This window comes from Opisthocomus hoazin, chromosome 2 (genome assembly GCF_030867145.1).
Source record: "Opisthocomus hoazin isolate bOpiHoa1 chromosome 2, bOpiHoa1.hap1, whole genome shotgun sequence".
Lineage (NCBI taxonomy): Eukaryota > Metazoa > Chordata > Aves > Opisthocomiformes > Opisthocomidae > Opisthocomus > Opisthocomus hoazin.
The window spans coordinates 59,448,411-59,468,778 of record NC_134415.1 but is presented as its reverse complement, the minus strand read 5'-3'; the positions used below and the strand labels follow the sequence as shown (position 1 = coordinate 59,468,778).

At 43.4% G+C, this 20,368-nt stretch overlaps 1 protein-coding gene across 2 annotated transcripts; it reads right to left on the bottom strand.

The window, feature by feature from the left end:
• Nucleotides 1-1,263: 1,263 nt before the first annotated feature.
• On the bottom strand, nt 1,264-8,130 carry VIP (vasoactive intestinal peptide). 2 transcript variants are annotated; one of them, XM_075446422.1, is made up of 7 exons: nt 7,910-8,130; nt 7,597-7,718; nt 5,942-6,082; nt 5,453-5,557; nt 3,819-3,938; nt 3,111-3,219; nt 1,264-1,552 (listed from the first exon to the last, which is right to left on the bottom strand). In XM_075446422.1, exons 2-7 carry the CDS (start codon nt 7,707-7,709, stop codon nt 1,544-1,546), a joined length of 597 nt encoding a protein of 198 aa, XP_075302537.1. In that variant the 5' UTR covers nt 7,710-7,718; nt 7,910-8,130; the 3' UTR covers nt 1,264-1,543. The 2 variants fall into 2 exon arrangements, with proteins under 2 accessions (XP_075302537.1, XP_075302529.1); XM_075446414.1 differs by lacking the exon at nt 5,453-5,557.
• Nucleotides 8,131-20,368: the final 12,238 nt, after the last annotated feature.

Here is a 20,368-nt window from a genome sequence, read left to right as displayed (position 1 = left end):
TCTTTTGATATGCAATTGGCAGTATTCAAAAAAATTGCAAATCAAAAGGCTACATATTTGTGAGAACTAGTCTCCATAAATTTAAAATTTTATCAAGTTTAAAACTTCCTTCTAAATGGGAACAGAAACTTGTAAGTGAAACTTGTAAATCAGTTTTATCACTGTCTATGTGTGCATATGTATGATGTATAAATATGCTTGAAATTTCAAATTGAACTTGTAAGTAGGTCTGATAAGTTTTTCTACTTCAAATTTCATCTCTTTCTAGGAGGTGGGAGGGGAGTCATGGGAGTGGTATGGCTGGTATTGTGCATGAATATGCATTTCATATGTTGTGCATGCAGTACTGCACATTTTTCTTACTGCAGTGGAACTGACATTTCTTACAACAGCAAACAACTCTTTAGAAAATGATCCAATTGCTTAACTCTACAATTTTAATATAATACGACCAGATTCTGACTCACAGAAAGAATGAATCAGCTGCAAATTTCCAGTTCCACACTAAGCTACGATGGTATAAAGCTGAAGAAGTAGGGACTGGAGGCTTACTTTGTATTTGTTGTATTTCTAATATGACCTAGTATACCTCAGTTAAAAAATAGTATCTTCCTCTTACTATGGAAGAGACAGCACTTACTGAGACCTCTACCATTCAGAGCACCTGTAGCACTGATTTAAAGTAATAGTTTGCTGTGATGATAAAATGATTTATTGTCTGTATATTCTGTAAACTACATTCATTCTGAAAAAAATACTAAAATTTCTTCAGATATAAGGAATAATGTCATCATCTAAGCTACAGACAACTAAACATAGAATAACTGGTGACTTTCGGCATCAAATGAATCAAGGAATAGCATTCTTCTTTGCATGTTTTGTCAGCTATAAAGCATCCAAAACACAGCTGAAAATAAAGGATACATTTCTAGTCTTTATATGATTTGTATATTGTGAAATATTAAAATGTGAACAAAAAAGGAAAGATACTGTCAGAGGTCAAATAACACGTAATGCTTTTTCATTTTCTCTAGCTGCTTGGTAAGCTACCAGAAAAGTATTCCCTTTTGCTTGGCAGTAACCTTCAGCGATCTTAATAACGCAGTTTTACACACTTCGCGCATTCTTTTCCTCACGTTTTTACACTTGTTTATGAAGCTATCTGGAAATGTATCCATATTATCGTACAGGCTTATGTGAAATTGTACCACACCTAAAATAAGCCAATTGATTAGTAATGATGGGCTCTTTTCAGCTGCACACTCATTTTCAAATGAATTTATTGAAGTAAAGGATTTACAGCATATGGACTTACAGACTTCTTATGAGTTAAACTGGCATCCATATGTACAGCTTTCAGTAGAGAACTCTAGAGTAATATTTACAATGTAAATATCAACTTTTATTACATAAGAAACAAATATATCACAACTTTCACTTCACAACATATTTGTTCTGGTTTGATGACTAAAGTCATCTCTTTGAAATACTATGTGGAACTCAAAAATAACTTGCTCTTGTCATAGACTTTACCAGGTGTCCTTCAGAGGTCCTGAAAAGCAAAAAAGAAATACATTTTAAAAGCCATTTTCATAAGCAGTTGCATCATGAGGCGTATAAAAACAAACAGCAGATAAGAAATCACACTGCTTACAAAACAATTGCTGCACTTGGGGCTGACAAGCATGAGATGGAGCTATTGGCCGGAGCTTGGTAGACATTACAGCCAGCAGAAAAGGCTCAGGATGAGGAAGAAAGGTTGAAGGATTAGGCAAAACTGTTACTGCAGTTGGCCCACAGCGCAGAACAGCTCACTTCGAAAACAACAGTATCCTTGAAAGGGATACATGAATTCAGGTTGCTCAATACACACTCCATCAGCACTGCGATAAGGTGACCAGTAACCGTCAATATTGAGAAGGCGATTCACCTACAGGGAGATCTGGATCATCTGTACAGTCCATAAAAAAGGAAAGGACTGAAAATATTTCCAGGAAGACACTCGTGACCTGCGGCGCCACTACTCGCTCTCACTTAGTCAATGCCAGAAGTTTCAGAAGGTGCAAAATTCAGCAGTAGATATTTTTGAAATTATCTTCTCTAGAAAGAATATTTCTTTCCCAACTTGCACCACTTAGAAATTGTTTTGTTCCTTGAGGCATAAGCAGTTTATGCTCTTTCTAATCTTTGGGAACTTCAGAGGAACTGCCACATTTGTGGAAAGGAAAAGTACATTTTCTTTCAGTCTTGGAAGAAAACAACACTTTGGAGAACTGTCTTTTCTCCTCCATCCACCCACAAAAAAAAATAATGTTATCTTCAAGAGTAGTCTTTTTTCTTACTTGTAGTGCGGACACAGTTGAATACCAAAAACCATCCTATCATCATTTTCATAATACACTTTTGAGAATACCAAGCCTGATTCACTTCTGCAGTGCCCTTTCAATTTTATGCCCCTGCAAATGCTGTGATGTAGAAGGATTTACATTTCACTAAAACAAATAAACATATTTGTGAGTGATTTTAGAAAAACAGTCATAGCTAAATGGAAAACAGTAACTGCAATATTGCAGTAACTGCAATATTGGCATGTCAGATGATCCCTCTGCAGCACACCTTAGATGAGAGTCAAGTGCTTACTTTATGATTAGGGTTATTTTGCTGATCCTCTTAGTTCTAGGGGCAACTCCCTTCTAATGAAATAGATGTTAAACAGAATGCACAGCTTTTTTTTTTTTTAATTAAAAGAAGTATCCTTGAGGTTGTTCTCTCAAGAAATAATAATTTTTTAAATTAAAAATGAGTCAATTCTGGTTTTATGCTGCAGTGCACACAAGTTGAAACGCCCAAGTGAGTTAGATGCATTATTAACAGTGCCATTTAATTAGGAATTTTCAATAACAGCAATCATGGGATAACTTAATTATTGTTATTAAAATGATTATTATATTCAGACACAATCCCTATAGAAACATGCAGCGTTTCATGGAACATGGCTCTTCCCTAGATGATTCTGTTTTTCTGATAGGCCACACTTCAAGTATGATTAATCTCATTTTATGGGTCAAGTCAACTGACAGACAGCAAGAGGAAAGAAAATCTGGGCATACCAGTGGGAGGTGGCTCAGCAACTCATCTACAGACTCATAGTTTTCTGAAAAGGAAGGCTCAAGAAGTTCTGCTTCATCTCGAAGTTTAGCAGGATTTAGCTCTTCCTGGCTGTCGTAGGTCAGAAACAAGTTTTATTGCCTTCAGAAGAACAAGTAAACAAGCAAGCAAAGCTGCCTTCTAACTGTAGCTACTGCACATTTTGTTACACTTAGACCAAAGTGTTGTCTAAATGAGTGAATACACAAACAGAAAACAAGCTCTACAAAAACATACGCTGGCACTTCTCACCTGTTACGTCTTTCTAGGACTTCTAAATTTTCATTTTACGTGCTTACTTAAAGGTAAATTTTCATCAAATACTGCATTTTCTTTATAAAACTGTTGTTCATGTTCCATAGCTCTGTAGATTTTTCTCTAAGGGGCTTTTTTAATAAATAAAACTAGTTTAAGACTCTGTGAGAAGCTTTTTAAAATTGCCAGATGCTGTCTCCTCTTTATTCTTTTATTCTAATCTGATTGTAGTGTCTGTTCCAGTCTGGAAGAAAACACTGCCTGTATTTGAAAACCATGTTATAAACTACATTATAAAGTCATTAATGTCCACTGCCTTTTGTTTGTCCTCTCTGTATACACACATGGATATAAATCTTTTCTGTCTTAGTACTATACAAGTATGGAATCAACATATATTTGCTTTCCTCTAGTACCTTCTTTTTCCAGTTAAAACTGAGTTTAAGTATTTCTTCACAGCCATTTGCTTTCGAAAGCGGCTGTAGTTGTCAGTGAAGACAGCATCAGAGTGGCGTTTGACAGGACTGTCCTGGGAGCTGGCAACACAACAATTGCGAAGAAAAAATTAATAGATGATATCAGTTTAAAAGAAGATACCATTAAATGAGAGAAACAAACTTTACAATGTTGATTAGCTAAACAAAATCAAATTTTCATTTTGGCTTTCATTTCCAGCTACAGCTTTTCTTCTGTTGAAAAGAAGTCATTGCTTCCTTTGTATTCTACATATTTTAATAATAAGGATCAAATTCTAAGGATCGGTGTTCGGTCTTTTTGAGCACACCTTCCACTGGTTTCTTTTTCCTGCTCAACTTCGCCACGGCCCTTACAGTTAGGATCCACTCTCAATGACTCAATGTCCCAGTACCAGGAATTCTGCAGGATCAAATGGCTGAGAGTGGATTTCACGACTCCCTCCTGTCTGTTCTCATAGCATAGGTTACTCTTTTTCATAAACTGACTTTATTCTGATTTCTCTCATCTGCATAAAGGCATTTTAGTACAATGCCTAGGTGTAGACTGGTTGAGGGACCTGGTCACTCTGCACATCGAACTCAGCCAGGACGGAGTCTGCCTCAGAGGAAAGTAAGTGTAGCATCACATATATAGCTACAAATGCTTGTTTTAAGGAGGTACCAGGAGACAAAACACACCTTGTGAAATCGAGACCTGGAGGCCTATTTTTCATTCACAATCCTGGGAAGCCTCAGTGTGTTCTGCTTTAAATGATCTATGCTAGTTTATAGTGTATGAAAATCTGGTACTATATGTTCTGGAACAAAGGCAGCATTGACATAAATGCAGGACCTAATTTTCACTCAGCTTTCGAGCATTCGTAGGAACTGTCATACTGGGTCAGACCAAAGTATTCTATGATCCTGTTCCCAAGAGTGCCCAGTAGTTGATGCTTAGGGATATGAAAACAAGCAAAGTACACAGTGATCCTTGCCAGCACCCTGCGACTGTTAGTTTATGAATGTCCTGGTCTGGAACTTGCATCCAGATCTCTTGCCTATGGATTTGCCTCCTTCTTTCTTGACTCTTTCTGTAATGCAGATCTCCCAAACATGTTGCTCTGGCAATATGTTCTATCTTAGGAAAAAAAGAATTTCTTTCTGCTTGCACTGGAAACTAATCGTTTCTTCATTTCATTGAGCATCCCCTTGTTGTTATGTAAGCACTGAGTAATCAATCAGTTCGTATTCACTTTTGCCATTCATCCGCCAAGCCAGCAAAAACACTCTCAGATAAAAAGATTAGCAAATTGGCGTGATAAACATTATAATATTGCCAGTATCTATTATCAGTGCTATGTGCAGTGTCGGTTGCTCTGCCCCTCACAGCTGTATCCAGAATAAATAGTAACGTATTTATTTAGTAACAAATACCAGTAAGTTGTTATATAGGATTTTTGGCTCCCCCACTATTATATCAGTTTCTTTTTCATTATCTCTAAATTGCAAAAATGAGAACTTAGGTACAGAAGAGTAAAAAACTGCCAATGAAGCCAGCTAGGAAAAAATTCTACCTAATGTAAGTGTCACCTCACCTAACTCGTTTTCTAATAAGCGAATGCAGATATCTCTTCACAGCAAGTTTAGCCAAAAGATGGCTGTAGACGCTGGTGAAAATTCCATCAGCATGCCTTGCATTTCTGAAATGGACAATAAATAAACTCTACAATACAACCTGGGTTCATATCATTTTGATAACGTTCATTTTGTAAACATATTGCTTTCCTTAAGTTACGTATTGCACACATTAAATTAAGCTAATTTCATAAAACAACTTCCAGATTTCCACAAAATACTTTTTAGCCCTTCCTGAGAAGTGAATGAACTCATCGTGCCAGGACAGCAATGCAATCAACATTTCTGCACACATTCCTGCTGCCACCAGTATTCAACCAGAGGCCACGGGTTTTTTTTCTGTAATTGATTCTTCCTTTCCTATTTCTCAGTTTGAAAATGTGACAGATCTTTCGGCATAATTCAAGTAGTGGATCGTCATTTGGGTTTATGATAATGAAGAAACTCACCTATCGATAATTCTGGACAGATCAAAATAGAATTTCTCATTTTCAGGTAGCGTGTTCTGCAAAATATCTGATTCAGACTTTAATGACCCGTGGGCACGGTCAGGTTCACTGGCTCCATCAAATGGCATTCTGTTTCCCAATCTGTTGGAGAAGGAAACCGTGAGAAGTACAGCTAGCTGAGGACACGCAACACTTTGCTGCAGCTTACATTCTCATTTGTGTCAAAATACACATCCACTTACTTTAATCTGCAAGGCATTTTAAAGTAGTCTGGATAAAACAAAAATTGCTTTCGGGCATAATCTATGCTCAGTGATAGAGTAGTCGACATAGCAGATCCTTCTCTCTAATGCTTATTTTCTAGATATAAGTTGTCACTGCACACAATTTATTCCAGCAAACAGCGCATAATGTATGGGAATTGCAGCTCAAGTGACAACCTTGAAGCTTTTCATAACAACTACATTTTACACAAACGATGGATGGAATTACCAGTCTCCACCCATGCAAAGTGAAAACAGTTCCTGTGAAGTACTTACCTTCCAATTAAGATTTAAAATGTGCGTTGAAACGCAGGATGAAACAGTTCTTAGGCCTTCTCTAAAGAAAGTAAATACACCCTCAAGAACTCCAAACTAAATATGAAGTGCAGTCATGTATCTCTACGTGACTTTGTTCTCTCATGCTTGAATTCATTTGCTGGTTGAGAGTTAAAACAGGTTCGCATTTAATCTTTAAAATGTATCACGGCAATTGCTCTGTACAAACCGATTTACAGTTACTTCACATTTTTGTAAACCCCTGTTTCTTACGATGTTCACGTTTTATCACGGGCCATCCGACTGCATAGCAGTCATTTGCCATCAGGCTTTCCCCCCAGCTGCTCTCGCGTTCTGCAGCAGGCAGCAGGCTCCCATCGCTACAGCAAACCCCTGCGTGTGGCGATGTGCAAAAACCACACACTGACACCGGGACAGGCTCTTGTCCGTGCGATTTTACGGACGTCGTAGCTATGAATGGTACTTAGATATCCGAGGCACGAAAGACTTCTGTCTGGTAAAAAGTAAAGCTGCTGTGTAAAACAACCCAACCCGAGTCACGCCTGTTGAGAATCGGTCACTGCGCCGCTTTGCGACGCCGTTTTCCTTCGGTCTTTCTGCGCTCCACGTCCCTCTTACCTGAGTGCAAAAGGCACCTTCCCGCCACCCGGCAGGATTTAGTCAGACAACTAACAACCACCTCGACAACTCGGAGCACGCCGCGGTACGGAAGCCAGGCGCCAGCCCACGCGGGCCGCTCGCCCTCATTCACTGGGTAGGAATATTTCGGTTTCTCCCGCCCGTCTGCCCGCTGTTTAAAACCTGGGCCCACGCAGCTGCGCTCCCGAGCTGAAGGAGTTTTCCCACAAGGAAAGTCGACACTGGACGGGCGCCCGTCGTGTCCCGGAGCAGGCTTTGACACACGTCCTCCACGCCGTCCGTGCAGGCGGCGGTCACCGAGACCCGGCCCGTGGGGCAGCGCTGCCGCCACCGCCGCCTCGGAAGGCTCCTGCCTGTCCCGGGGGGCTTCCACGGGGTGGGTTCGGCGGGCACCGGCTGCGCTCGGCGCGGAGACCCCCGCGGAGCACGGTGCGGAGCGCGGAGCGCGGCCCTTACCGGGGGACGGGGGGGAAGGCGGCGACCCGCGGGGGCAGCGCCCGCGCCCGCCAGCAGAGGGCGCTGAGGAGGGCGAGGGCGAGGAGGAGCGGGGAGGCGCCGCGGTGCTCCATGGCCGCCACCTGCGAAGGGAAGAGCGCGGCCGTCACCCGGCGGCCCCGCAGCGCCGCGCCGCGCCGGGCCGGGCCGCGCCGCCCCGCTGCCGGCGGGCGCCCCGCCAAGGTCCGGGAGGGGAGAAGGGGAGCGGGGGGACGGGGACGCCCTCCTCATCCGCTGCGAAGTCGCCGCGGCGGCTGGAGGGAAAGTTACTCACGGAGCCGCGAGTCTGTCGGTGGGGCTGGCTGGGCGGGAGCGGAGCGGAGCGGAGCGCTGCTGGGGGCCGGCGCCCTGCCCCGCTGCGCGGCTGCTGGGGCGGCGGCGGCGGCGGAGGAAGAGGAGGAGGAGGAAGGAGAGGAGAGCTCCGTCTCGCCGCACGCTCTGAGCTGCCCGCCGCGCCGCCGCGTTTTATAGCGTTTACACGTTTCTGCTCCCGAAGAAGCGATCACGTTACTGGGGAGACGTCACCCTCCCCAAGGGGACGGTCGCTTTGTTCAGGACAGTCAGAGACTTATATTTAACTCATGAGCAGCCGCGAGCGCTACGTCTTCCCCCTCACCCCCCCCCCCCCCCCCCGCCATTATTCGATTTATATGAATGAGTTCGTTTTGCGGGGAGCAGGGCCCCGTCGGCAGCGCGACTCCGCCTCGCAAAGCGAGGGGACTGGCGGGGGCTGCGGGGGGGGCACGCCGCACCGCGTACCCCGGCCCGCACCCGAGCCAGGCGGGAGGGGGGCTGGCTGCGCCCCGGGGGGCCCTGGGCTCCCGCCCCGAGCGCTCCCCTGCGGAGCCCCCTCCTCCGCCCCGGGGCTGCTCCTTTCCCCAGCTCCTCGCCGGTGTCCCCCCGCCCCGTCCCCGGCACACGCCCGGCCCTGCCGGGGGTCCCCGCCCGGGGCGCGTCGTCGGAGGGGCCGCCGCAGGCACAGCCGCCGCGCCCGCCGGAGACGGGCCTTGAACCGGGAATCTTTCTGCGGGCTTTCGCGTGGTTTCAGCGGGGGGCCGGGGGTTTACCGGCCTTCGCTTTTTCGTTTAAACCGCGTGTGTTCGTGGGAAACGGGTCAGCCCCCCCGCACGCACCCGCATTCACGCCCCGCGTGGTGCATCCGCGCGCTGCGGGTGCCGGTGCCGGTTCGGCCGCTCCCCGCGCGCGGGAAGGGGTCGGCGCTTCCCCCCGCCCCGTCTCCGGCCCGGACCTCGGGGCCGGAGACGCCGCCGCAGCGCGGGAGAACCGGGCGGTGTCAGGGCTTCGGTTTTCGCCCTCGGGTTTTGCCTGCCTCCGGGAGAGCCGTGGGCAGCGGGGGAAGGAGCACGGGGAAAGGCGGCGTGGGACCCGCGGGGGTGCGGGGGGGCGCGGCAGGGCAGGGCAGGGCTGTTCCTGCGAACACCTCTGCAAGTGTCGCAGGGTGCCTTTCAGTGCCTGCCCTGAAATACCTGCCAGAGAATTGCGGCAAGAATTTCAGCTGAAAAAGGTCATTATCCTCTTTTTCCTTTTTTTTTTTTTTATTCCTCTCCTTGAGTTTTTCTGCCTCTAATCCTCCTACTCAGTAAGTAACGGTTGTACCGAATCCATACGGACGATTTCACCGTTTCTTCTTGCTGCTGCTAAGTCCCTCTGTTTCATGTTTCACCAAAGGTTAGGCAGGCTCAATGCCGAAGATTCTGCGATGCTTAATCACATTTTCTAATTCAGTTACATAAAAATTAAGCGAATTAGATTAAAAAATGCCTGGAAATTTGTTTCTCGGATGACAGCTGTGACTAAAACCAGAGTTCCTGCGGTAGTCTAATTTCAGGAAATTTTCCCCTTGTTACGACCTAACTAGAGGTCGAAGAAGCAATTCTGCTCTGGAATGGCGAGATGAGCATCAATAGCACCGTACTGCCCTCACTCCTAAGCAATGCCCCGGCCGGGGCGTAGAGGCGTTGTGCTGTACGCACGACCTGGGAAAGTCCCACGGACCTCGCCCAAGCGCTTGAAAGAGGAGAGAGGAGGAGAAACCCATGAAAGAGGAGAGAGGCACCCCGCGGCCAGCGTCCCCCAGGGCTCGGGGGGGCCGGAGCAGCCCCGCTCCCGCCGGGTGCACCGCTGCGGGAAGAGCCAGAACGCTGCCGGCAGCGGGAACCGGAGGGGAACCGGAGGGGAAGAAGAGGTTTCCTGCCAGCCCAGAGAGGGGGGGGTCTCACAGGAGTCCTGGGGGCTGCGGTCCCTGGGGGGGGGGGAGGAGGGGAGCCGCCGAGGACATCTAAAGGACACATGGAGAACAGGTCTGGGGTCAGTTGCTCTGTAGGTGCCGTATGGGTGGCTGCACACTGTGAGGAAATGTGTATAGGCTGCACTGCTAAAAAAGGTGGAGAATCACTGATACGTGAGTGCTTGTTTACCATAGCATACCATACCATACCATACCATACCATACCATACCATACCATACCATACCATACCATACCATACCATACCATACCATACCATACCGTACCGTACCGTACCGTACCCACACCCACTTGTTTACCGTACCTGGTAAATCTGGTTTGCTGTTCTCCTTTTCACAGGTCGTGCACTAGATTGGGCAAGGGAGTAACATGCTGTTGGGCTGGCTAAAGCGGCATCAGAACCTCTCCAGGCATGGCAGTATTCCTGAAAAAAACCCTCTCTATAGCACCGTTAATAATCTGTGCAATATTTCATGCATCTAGTCTTACAACACCGTCTAATCTTCCCTATTCTGTCGGCAAGAAACTGAGTCACGGGGAGATTGAGTGGATTCCCCTTTTCTCCCCAGGAGATCTCCAGTGGAGCTTTGAACTGACCCCAGACGTCCCAAGTACTTTTCAGTTGCGCTAACAATTGTCTGCATTTCTCTTCAACATGCTGCTGCACCCACTGTCTCCTCCTCCTGATTCAAGATAAACTGAGAAAGAGATGCTACCTTTACCTCTACCTTTCACCCCAGTCCTTCCTCATTTCTAAAGAGGGCTTTCGTTGCGGGAGGTTGTTTTGGGATAATTGAGAAGTGTTTGGGGTGGCCATCCAAATTCTATCTTCTCCAACTATTTTTTTCCATGCTTCATGTGTATTATTTTGACATCATTTGGAGATGTTTGGATAAGAGCAAGTCATTACAACGAAAATAATTCTTTATAAACAGACAGATGAAGTTAAGCCCCTTTTCTGTAGGAGTCCTAAGTGAGTCCTGTAAGATCTAGCCAGACAGACCCTTTGTCGATGGTAATTCCTACTGTCTGCTACTGACAGAAACGCTAGCCCTTCAGAAAAGTTTCACCCGGAAAAAAAAAATAGTGCTTGGGAGCTTCTCCAGCATGACAATTAGACACAGGCAACTCTTGGGAAGTCAAGTATTTTGCAGGGGCTGTTGCAAGAATCCTGATGCTTAGCAGTTCCACGTTTACTGAACCTTTTATCTTTGGTCTATATGTTATCAAATATCTTCTGGTCACTCTTCACTCCTGCTTTACTTTCTTTAATGTTCCAATATATAAAAAAAAAAAAAAGGGTTATAATCATAAAATGGCAATATTTGGGAATGATGAAAAACCAGTCAGACAAGGTGGAGCAAAGAGCAGAAGCTTGTCTGAAAGTTTATCTCACCGTTTGTATACAAATTTGTGTGACGTATATATAAATCAAGTATTACCTGAAAGAGCTGCATCATCTGTGGGAAAGAGATTTGGGAGTTTTTAGGTTTGTTAGTTAGATTTGATTACTATTTTTAGCATGTAAAACTGTGATGAAGTTGATGGGCTAAAAAAACTCTCAAAGCCAAGTCCTTAGATGAGAGAAATCTGCTTAGTTCCATGGAGGACCTGCTAAACATTTACCAGATTTATCATGTAACTGTATTTTTTAAAGAGGAATTACATCAGCAATAGAAATATAGTTTTACTTTGAACAAAAAAAAAAGTAATGAAAGAGTTGTTTTAGGACTTGCATATTATATCAGAAAAGGAAACTTCAACTGACTCATGAGCCCTGCCTCACGAATCGTGGGGTCTGCAGAATCTCCCTTGTGCATTACAGCTCATGTTCCTGTGGATGAGTTCAGAAACTCGGCCTTTGATCCCATAGCCGTATCACATTGATCCATGAGTTTTTAGGGCTTACAGAGCAGATTGATGAAACACTACCATTCAGCAGCTAGCAGAACAGCTTTTGCAACTTACACAAAACAGATAACAGAAGAATGTCAAGAAACTGTGTATGAAGAGTAAAAAATACAAATAAAAAGTGATAAAGTAGCCCATCGTTCTCTAATTCTTTAATGGCATGATTAGCATAATCTCCAGTTTCTGCTCTCAGCACCCTATTGCATTGCCAGGTCCCACTCTCCCATAAGCATTCGTATTCGGTACCCAGTATCACCCAGTTGGAAAAAAATGGATGGGGTCACTTGCTGAAACTTGTTCCAGTTTCACTCTCTTTGCATCTATCTCTGAATGCTTCTCGGGAGAAACAAGGAGAAAACCAGCATTTCATTCTTTTAGGTTAAGTTTTATTTCAAAAGCACAGTCTCTGTTCCACCATAGCTTTGGCCTGAGTCAGTTCTGCACACTCAGAAATGTGATGGTAAACAGAATAAAACACAGACAAATATTTTGCATTTGAAAACTCACGACTTGCTTCCCGCAGAAGAAATGTTCAGGAGAAGAGTGCTCGTCTCCTCAGTTCCCAGGCAGTGGGGGGGTTGCGCAGGTGGAACAGGGGAGCCTTCATTTCCTGTCTCACCCTTCTAGAGCCCTGCTTTCAGGTCACAAGTGTGGATCCTCAGAGCAGAGTCATCAGCTGAAGTACACTCCTGCAACACGTGAATCATAGTAACAAACATACCCACTATGTACAACACTTGTACAAGTCCCTCCTGTTCCAGGTGGTACCTTTGCATTATGACTCTGTGTGGGTTACCAATTTTGAAAATCCATTTTCAAAATTACTGGAGCATTTGGATTATGCCTATGACTCCCACCCACTCTTCCATCTCTTACATTAATTAGTATGTCCTGACATGTCATTAACACAGACACGCTTGATCAAAACTTCCCTGTGGATATCATGATGAGTAAAAGGCATGCAGGACAGCTACTCACTCCAGTGGTCTTCTACCCTTGTCTATCATGCCGTCTAGGAGAACTCCTATTGCTTGTAGTTTAGTTCTATGCTTTCATATCACCTGCTCCCTCACCCCAAAATGCAATCTCAGATTCTCTCAAAGACTCCAGAGCAGTTTGGGATAGACATTTTGTTCTCCAAGTGTTTGGTATGTGCTTGAACTACTGCTTCATGTCAATGTTGTTCATGGTATGTAGCTGTCCTAGAAACGTCAGCCCAAATTCCTTCTCATTCTTCAGCGTTTATGTGATGTTTTTGCCATCCCTGTCTCAATATCAGACACACATATTCTGCACTCATTCCCCAGGAAGATCCGTGACTATGTAATCTTCAACAGCTGCTTTAATATTTCTGGTTTTCTTTCAAAGTAATAATCTCCTTTTAACACTTCACCTCACTTGTTTAAATAATTTCGTTCACCTTAAAACCCAGAAAATCACATGATAAGAAGCAGCTCATCAGGAGGCAGAGTAGTTTCCAGTTTGGTCACGTTGGGTCCTCTTTGTTTTTAACAAGCTATCTGAAATACGTCCTATTCCTACCAGCTCTGTTCTAATCTTCAACCTTCAGCAAAGGATAAGATGATACTTTCATCATCAGAAATGCATTCCTTCCTCTGCAGCCACCACAGCCCATTCCTCTTCTCTGCAAATCTAAAATAAACTCTGTATATGTCAAGAATGTATGTCTTTAAGATGCCACACTGCTCAGACTCACCTGCCCACCCATTTGCAGCCAACACTTTGCGTCCTAGAGTTTTCAAGGTTTCTACATAAATCGACTTGTCTATAGAAAACTGAATTTTCTATGGTGAACCTTTGAAAAGCACTTTCTTTTTGACAATGTTCTGACATATGTAAGTTTCTCTAAGCTCATATCTAATTATTATCTGGATTCACTAAGGGGAAATCATGCATGACCAATCTGATAGCTTTCTCTATGGCATGACTGGCTGGGTAGATGAGGGGAGAGCAGCAGATGTTGTCTACCTCAACATCAGCAAGGCTTTCGACACTGTCTCCCATAACATCCTCCTAGGGAAGCTCAGAAAGTGTGGGCTGGATGAGTGGTCAGTGAGGTGGATTGAGAACTGGCCATGAGCCAGCAGTGTGCCCTGGCTGCCAAGAAGGCCAAGGGGATCCTGGGGTGCATTAGGAGGAGTGTGGCCAGCAGGTCGACGGAGGTTCTTCTCCCCCTCTACTCTGCCCTAATGAGGCCCCATCTGGAGTATTGTGTCCAGTTCTGGGCTCCCCAGTTCAAGAAATCTGAGGAGCTACTGGAGAGAGTCCAGCAGAGGGCTACGAGGATGATGAGGCGACTGGAGCATCTGTCCTATGAGGAAAGGCTGAGGGAGATGGACTTGTTTAGCCTGAAGAAGAGAAGGCTGAGAGAGGACAAGGGGCAATGGGCACAAACTGAAGCAGAGGAAGTTCCGTCTGAACATGAGGAAGAACTTCTTCCCTCTGAGGGTGACGGAGCCCTGGAACAGGCTGCCCAGGGAGGTTGTGGAGTCTCCTTCTCTGGAGATATTCAAGACCCGCCTGGACAAGGTCCTGTGCAGCCTGCTGTAGGTGACCCTGCTTTGGCAGGGGGGTTGGACTAGATGACCCACAGAGGTCCCTTCCAACCCCGAACATTCTGTGATTCGGTGACTCTGTGATTCTGTGAATTATCTAAACAGATATCAAGAATGACCTTTCAAATCTGTGTCCCTACATTTTCTTTGTGCTTTCGGGTCTGTCACCTGTACCATGTGATAGCTTATGGACGTCCTTTTGCCTCTACCTGTACAAAAGGAATACAAAATGGAAATAACCTCCAGAATCCCTTCAGATTACCCATTAAAAGCAAAAGCCGCACAACAGTGCTGCAGTGGAGCTCGCAAGGCAGAAGAAAAGCCTGAGAGCAAACATCCCTGGGGCACCTTATCCTACACCGATTCACTGTTGACACTCACCCTATGGAGTCTCGCTGCAAGTTTATGAGAAGCTTAGGAAATCCAAGAAACTAATGATGCTAACAGCTAGGAGCACATCTGCAGATGTCCCTTTGCCTTCCTTCCTCCTTCCTATACAGACTGCAAAAAACCTTTGAAGTACCAGAGAATTTAGTCCATTTATACATTTGTAACCGTATGATTGGAATCTTTCACGGGATGTATACCATCACATCTGTGCTGAAAGGACTGTGATACTTCTCCAACTTTGCATAGATCCTTTTCCCTGTGTGTAGTACAAGGTCCTGGTTCTAGATTGTGTGGACAAATTTTTTTTGTGTTCCCCAGTGAACATTGCACTGTCTGGAAGCTTGTGAGAGCAGACGTATCATCTCAGGATATAGAAAAACCCACGTCACTCGGACTGGAAGGAACATCTTAAGATGCTAATTTTGCCAAGATAACTTTATCCCTTGAACTGACCTAATCATCACAAGCTCTTTGTTTGCCAAGCTGAAAAAAGCAACCATCTAAAAGCTACCACAGAAACAAGATAAAAATGCTTCAGTCTCAAGCAATTACCACTATTGTCTTCATGGGAAAAGAGCTGAGAGAGGTTTTCTAAAACTGTCCATGTGTATAAAGGGCATAGTGTAACGTGCTGTCTCTTAGCATTCCTCTAAGCCGTACATTATTATGGCTGTGAAAAATCTATACTCACGTTTAGTTTCCATGAAGAAGCCATATAGAAGAAAGTATCAATTTGTTAGTTTACCATCCCTAGTAATTTATATAATTTGGACATAACTGGTTTTGAAATTAGTTATGGAAGAATCTTTGTAGTGTTCATGGACAAGAGAGATACAGTTCCAACCTAGTTTATCGTTTAGTTCAATTCCACAGGTCACCTGAACAAGCAGTAAACTCCCACATCTTCTTTAATTGGCTTCTTGGCAACACATCAGTGGCTCATGATTCTTTTCATCCTACCTGAAGTGTTAAGAACATTCCAGAGAACATGGCACCACAGTCAATATATTCCACTTTTTCAAGTACACGTAAATAGATCCAATACTAGTAGGATTCTAAGGGATTTTGGGAGGCAAAGATTGTCACAGAGATAAAGGAGATTCATCAGCACAGCAACACCTTTCATAGCCATCGTATGTGCTGTCATCCTGTATGTGTCTAATTATATTCTGCAATTTGTTTGAGTTTTTGAATTTGACAGATAAATGAAAGTGCTTTCTGCAGCAACAAATGAAACATTCAGCACCAGTGCTAAAACAACTAATGAGGCATTTCATTTCTATTGAATGTTGATATTAAAATGTTACTAACTGCTGAACCTAAGCCATAGACCTTAGCACCTTGAAATTTGCTAAGCTTTGTGCTCAATTTGTAACAAAGCATGAATTTATAAATTATCAGCCTAGATTGGAATCTTGCTTCTGGTGACTCTGTGTCAATCATGCAGTTACATTAATAGCTACACAATAAAAATAACTATAACTTTTCAGGCATGTAACTAGAGGATTTTTTATTATTATTTCATGGTAGTAGATAATTATTTTGTACAAGCTTTAAGTGAAATTCTATCTCTACAAGTCACAGATAATTTTTAGTCTTACCTGAGGACGCTTTCTGGTTTAACAGAAAAATATTCCGTAGATGTGGAATCACAACAGAAAATTATGTCACACAACACTGGGTGTGGAAAGAGCAGCAAAATTTCATCTGTCACAGCTATTCTTCCTTGCTCTTGTGTAGAGAGACTGATTCACCATGACCTCCCTTGTCAGCCCCTCATGTGTCTGCATAAGGATGTAGGGATCACCCTTACATTCTCACAGAACATGTTACACGCTCAAAGAGTGACCAGGCAGGTGAGATGAGCAGAGCAGATACCTGTTTTCACAGTGAAGAAACTTTCAGCAAACGGAAATCACTTGGCAGATACAAATTATGCTCTTAAATCAGGAACTCGAATGACGTGGTTTATGGAATTATATTCTGATTCAGCAGAGTTTTTAAATATATGGGTAATCTCACTACAGGCAATAATGGAGGAACACAGATTAAATCATCAGTGGTCAGTCAGAGCATTTGGAGGGTTAAGGATTAAGTGGAAACAATCTCTTTTGCTGGATTGGGCTTGTGTAGCGAGGCCCTCAGTTATGTGTCTAGCACACCCTATTTGCAAATCTACTCCTGAAGAACAGCTATATATAATACAGTATATTTCTTACTTTCTTTTGATTCACTGTTCTGTTGTACTGATAAATGAACAGTTAGCCTTGAAAGTTTTTGGTCACTAATGACTCATATTTTGAGTACGATGTCAAGCTCAACTAATTTGTCTGAAACATTCGCAGTCTGTTTTTAAATCTTTGTAATGCCCAACACTTGAAGAAGCTTTTAAATCCCCTAATCATTCAATGTCTTACAGGTGCCTTGAAAGAAGCAGGGACACCTATTTACACCTCTGTGAACCTGGCAAATGCATTTAAATGCATGTGATGATTTCGAGATTTCAGTACCCATAAAGGGTCTCTGAGAAGGCATGCAGATGCATGTGTCTTGTTATGGATTAGGTGTGACTGAATCAGGAGAAATCCTTTCAGGCATCTTTCAGGAACACTATCAGGACGTGAAACACAGTCACACTTTCACTTACTTTGCAAAGTCATGGTAAATCTGCCATTCTCTAACCTATCAGGATTAGTTGAAGTCCGTCTTAACCCATACCGAGCTTTCTCAGTCCCTGTTTCTCTCCTCAATATTTTTGGTTTTACTGGGGATATCTTTGGCCTAGATCAGGTTTCCTGGGTTGGTGGATGAGATGAAAATCGGCAAATGCTTAACTTTGGTGTCTCAGGGATAGTTTAATTTTTTTTGAGCTAATACATTTGAAACATGGTTGAATGATGTGGGATCATATTTAATGTTCAATTTCCATTTCAGAAATGATTCAATGCCTAAAAGCATTTAGATGCTTTGAAGGATTTTATTTAGCGTATATACAAGCACCCAAAAATATGTTTTTTGAGCACACAGGAATTTTTACAGGAGTCAGTTTTATGTTACTCAAAATGTTCAAAAATAACTACATCGTGAACTAGTGCATGCAGTTATAAGAATTTTGCAAGGCAATTCAAAGTTTTACTAAATGTCTGTCATGTCGTACTGACAAAAAGGTGTCTGTGTCTCTCCATGACATCTGCCCAAGGGGTTACAGGGAAAAAAAAAAAAAAGAAAAAATCAGTGCTTTGATGCTTGCAAACTAGTGCTGGAGAGCTTATCACATGCAACCCAATCAATTCCTCAAAGTGATTCTCTGGATAACAAAGTCATCGTCTCTGTTACTTGGCCGAACAACAAAAGAATGGGATAGAGTGAAGATGTTTGTATTTTCATCATCATACTTGTTCACAGAGGGAAAAAGATGGAACTTACTGTGGAACTAAACAGAAAAACACTAAAAGAGAAAAAAAATCTACAATCTCTCTAGAAAAGGTTTAAAGGGAATTTTTCCCTCCTACAAAAATAACTCTAAAAGATCATCAGGTTATACAGCACGGGAAGAGAGCATGAGCAGTGCATGGGTCTCCTTCTTGCCTCTTCAGTGTGCTTCAACTCAAGCCCTAGACCGGTCAGTCTAGAGGCTGAAGATTCATCCCATTTCAGTGCGCAGCTAGGCATCGGCAACTCCTCCATACATGTCCAAATGAATGCAAACTGCTGCCAGTTGTGATTTGTGTTCTTGTCAAGTTGGAACAAGAGAGCAGCATCACCTTTCCTGTGTAGTCATCAATGTGCTGCCATAAAATAAAGTGGATCGATATTGATACAGGTCTGTCCTAAACTAGATATGATAATTTTGCATTCCACTGCCTTTCCATACTGTCCCTAGTCATAGGCACATCAGACAGTTGCGTCCTAAATCAGCAAATCCAATTTCCTGCTATCTCGGTCCCATCACTCTGCATAATCCCTTTCATGATTAAGCTACCCTTGTTTAGAAGAACTTGCTCTAAAATAGTGCAACTGCTCTTTCACAGCCCTCAGCACACAATCACTTGATTCTGCTGCTAAATAGATGAAAACATGTCTCTGATGCAGAATGTCACCTGGAAAGCAGACAGGAAACATGTTTACTGAAATAGCTCCGTGATCCAGTGCATACCCAGCAGACGCTGCCAACCTCATGCAGTAATCTGATGGGAGCCAAAAACTTCCATAAAAATTAAAAGCAAAACCAAGACATGCAAACTAGACTTCTGTTTGGGGGCAAAAGCACGGAATAACATACTGCCCCCACCTAGCACAGTGATACCAGAAATCCTCAGTGGAGTCACTGGTGCTGCTACAGTGTGAGGCTGAAAACCAAGCTGGGAAAGTCTGCTATTTTTGCCCTGTGTGCTTCAAGAAGAGCTGCTGGCAGCAGCAGCTCACCTGTGGACAGCTGCATTAGTTGTCTCAAAACTCTCTAGCCAACTGGATGAAAAATATTGATTCAATTACAGTCACTATTAACACTCGACTCAAAAAGATATCAGGGTCTTGTCATCCTTCACAGCATTTAAAAAGGTAAATAAATAATTCCTCACAAAGTCATACATAAACTCCAAACACTCAACCCCTTTGAAAACTCACTTGTATCCAGAGACCCAAATGAAGATACAGGTCTTTTACCTGGGTTTTAAAGCACTTTGTAAGGCTGATGTCTGTTCTCTGCTTTGTGAAGTTATATCAACTCTCTTTTCTTTAATCTGCTCTGGACTTGGCTGTGGTAAATTTCCAATTAGTGTTTTCTTTCTTTTTTTTTCCAGAAGCTGTACTGCATCATAGACATCACCTAATTTTATCAAGTGCCTATAGGTCAGGGATCTGGCATGTGTCATTTCACCTCTGAGAGGATACTTCCAGTAAATGTAGTTTTCAGTTTCTGCTTAAGAATGGACGTTGAGATGACTCAAAAACTTCATGGTAAATTACAAGTGAACTTTAAAAATTTGATTTAGCAAAGATCCTGCATGTTCAGTGTATTACAGTATGATAATCAGCAGCTGTCTGAAGAGGTGATCAACAGTTCTTCAGCAGGGAAAGGTCAAGGAATATAGCACAAGCTACTTTTGTAAATATACTGGAACATAACTATTCTCAGACAGAGAGCTGTCAAGTTTTGTCTTCTGTATGAAACCAGAACTGGAGCAATTGTTTTTGTGCACATGGACAATAATAGAATAGTGTTTCTCTTTATGAAGAGGAGAAATAGCTCTGCTCACTTCAGAACAAAGTGTCAGGATATCTGGAGGTTGATCAAAGCTCTGCCTATCACTCCCTGTGTGATTCTGGGAGCAGCCTTCAATCACTGCCTCTCACTGTGAAAGTGTATTACATGCAAAATTATTGTGAAGCTTAATTCATTGCTTGTGAATGCTTTGAAACCTTGAAATCTCCAGTAATACATATTTTTTAATTCATATTTTCTTCCTGGTATTTTAGATTGAAATAAAAGGCTAGAAAAGACCATTACAATGAGCAAATACAATCTTTTGCATATCAAACACACGATGAATCCTGCAGTTCAGTTTGGGGGTTGATCCTGTGCAACGT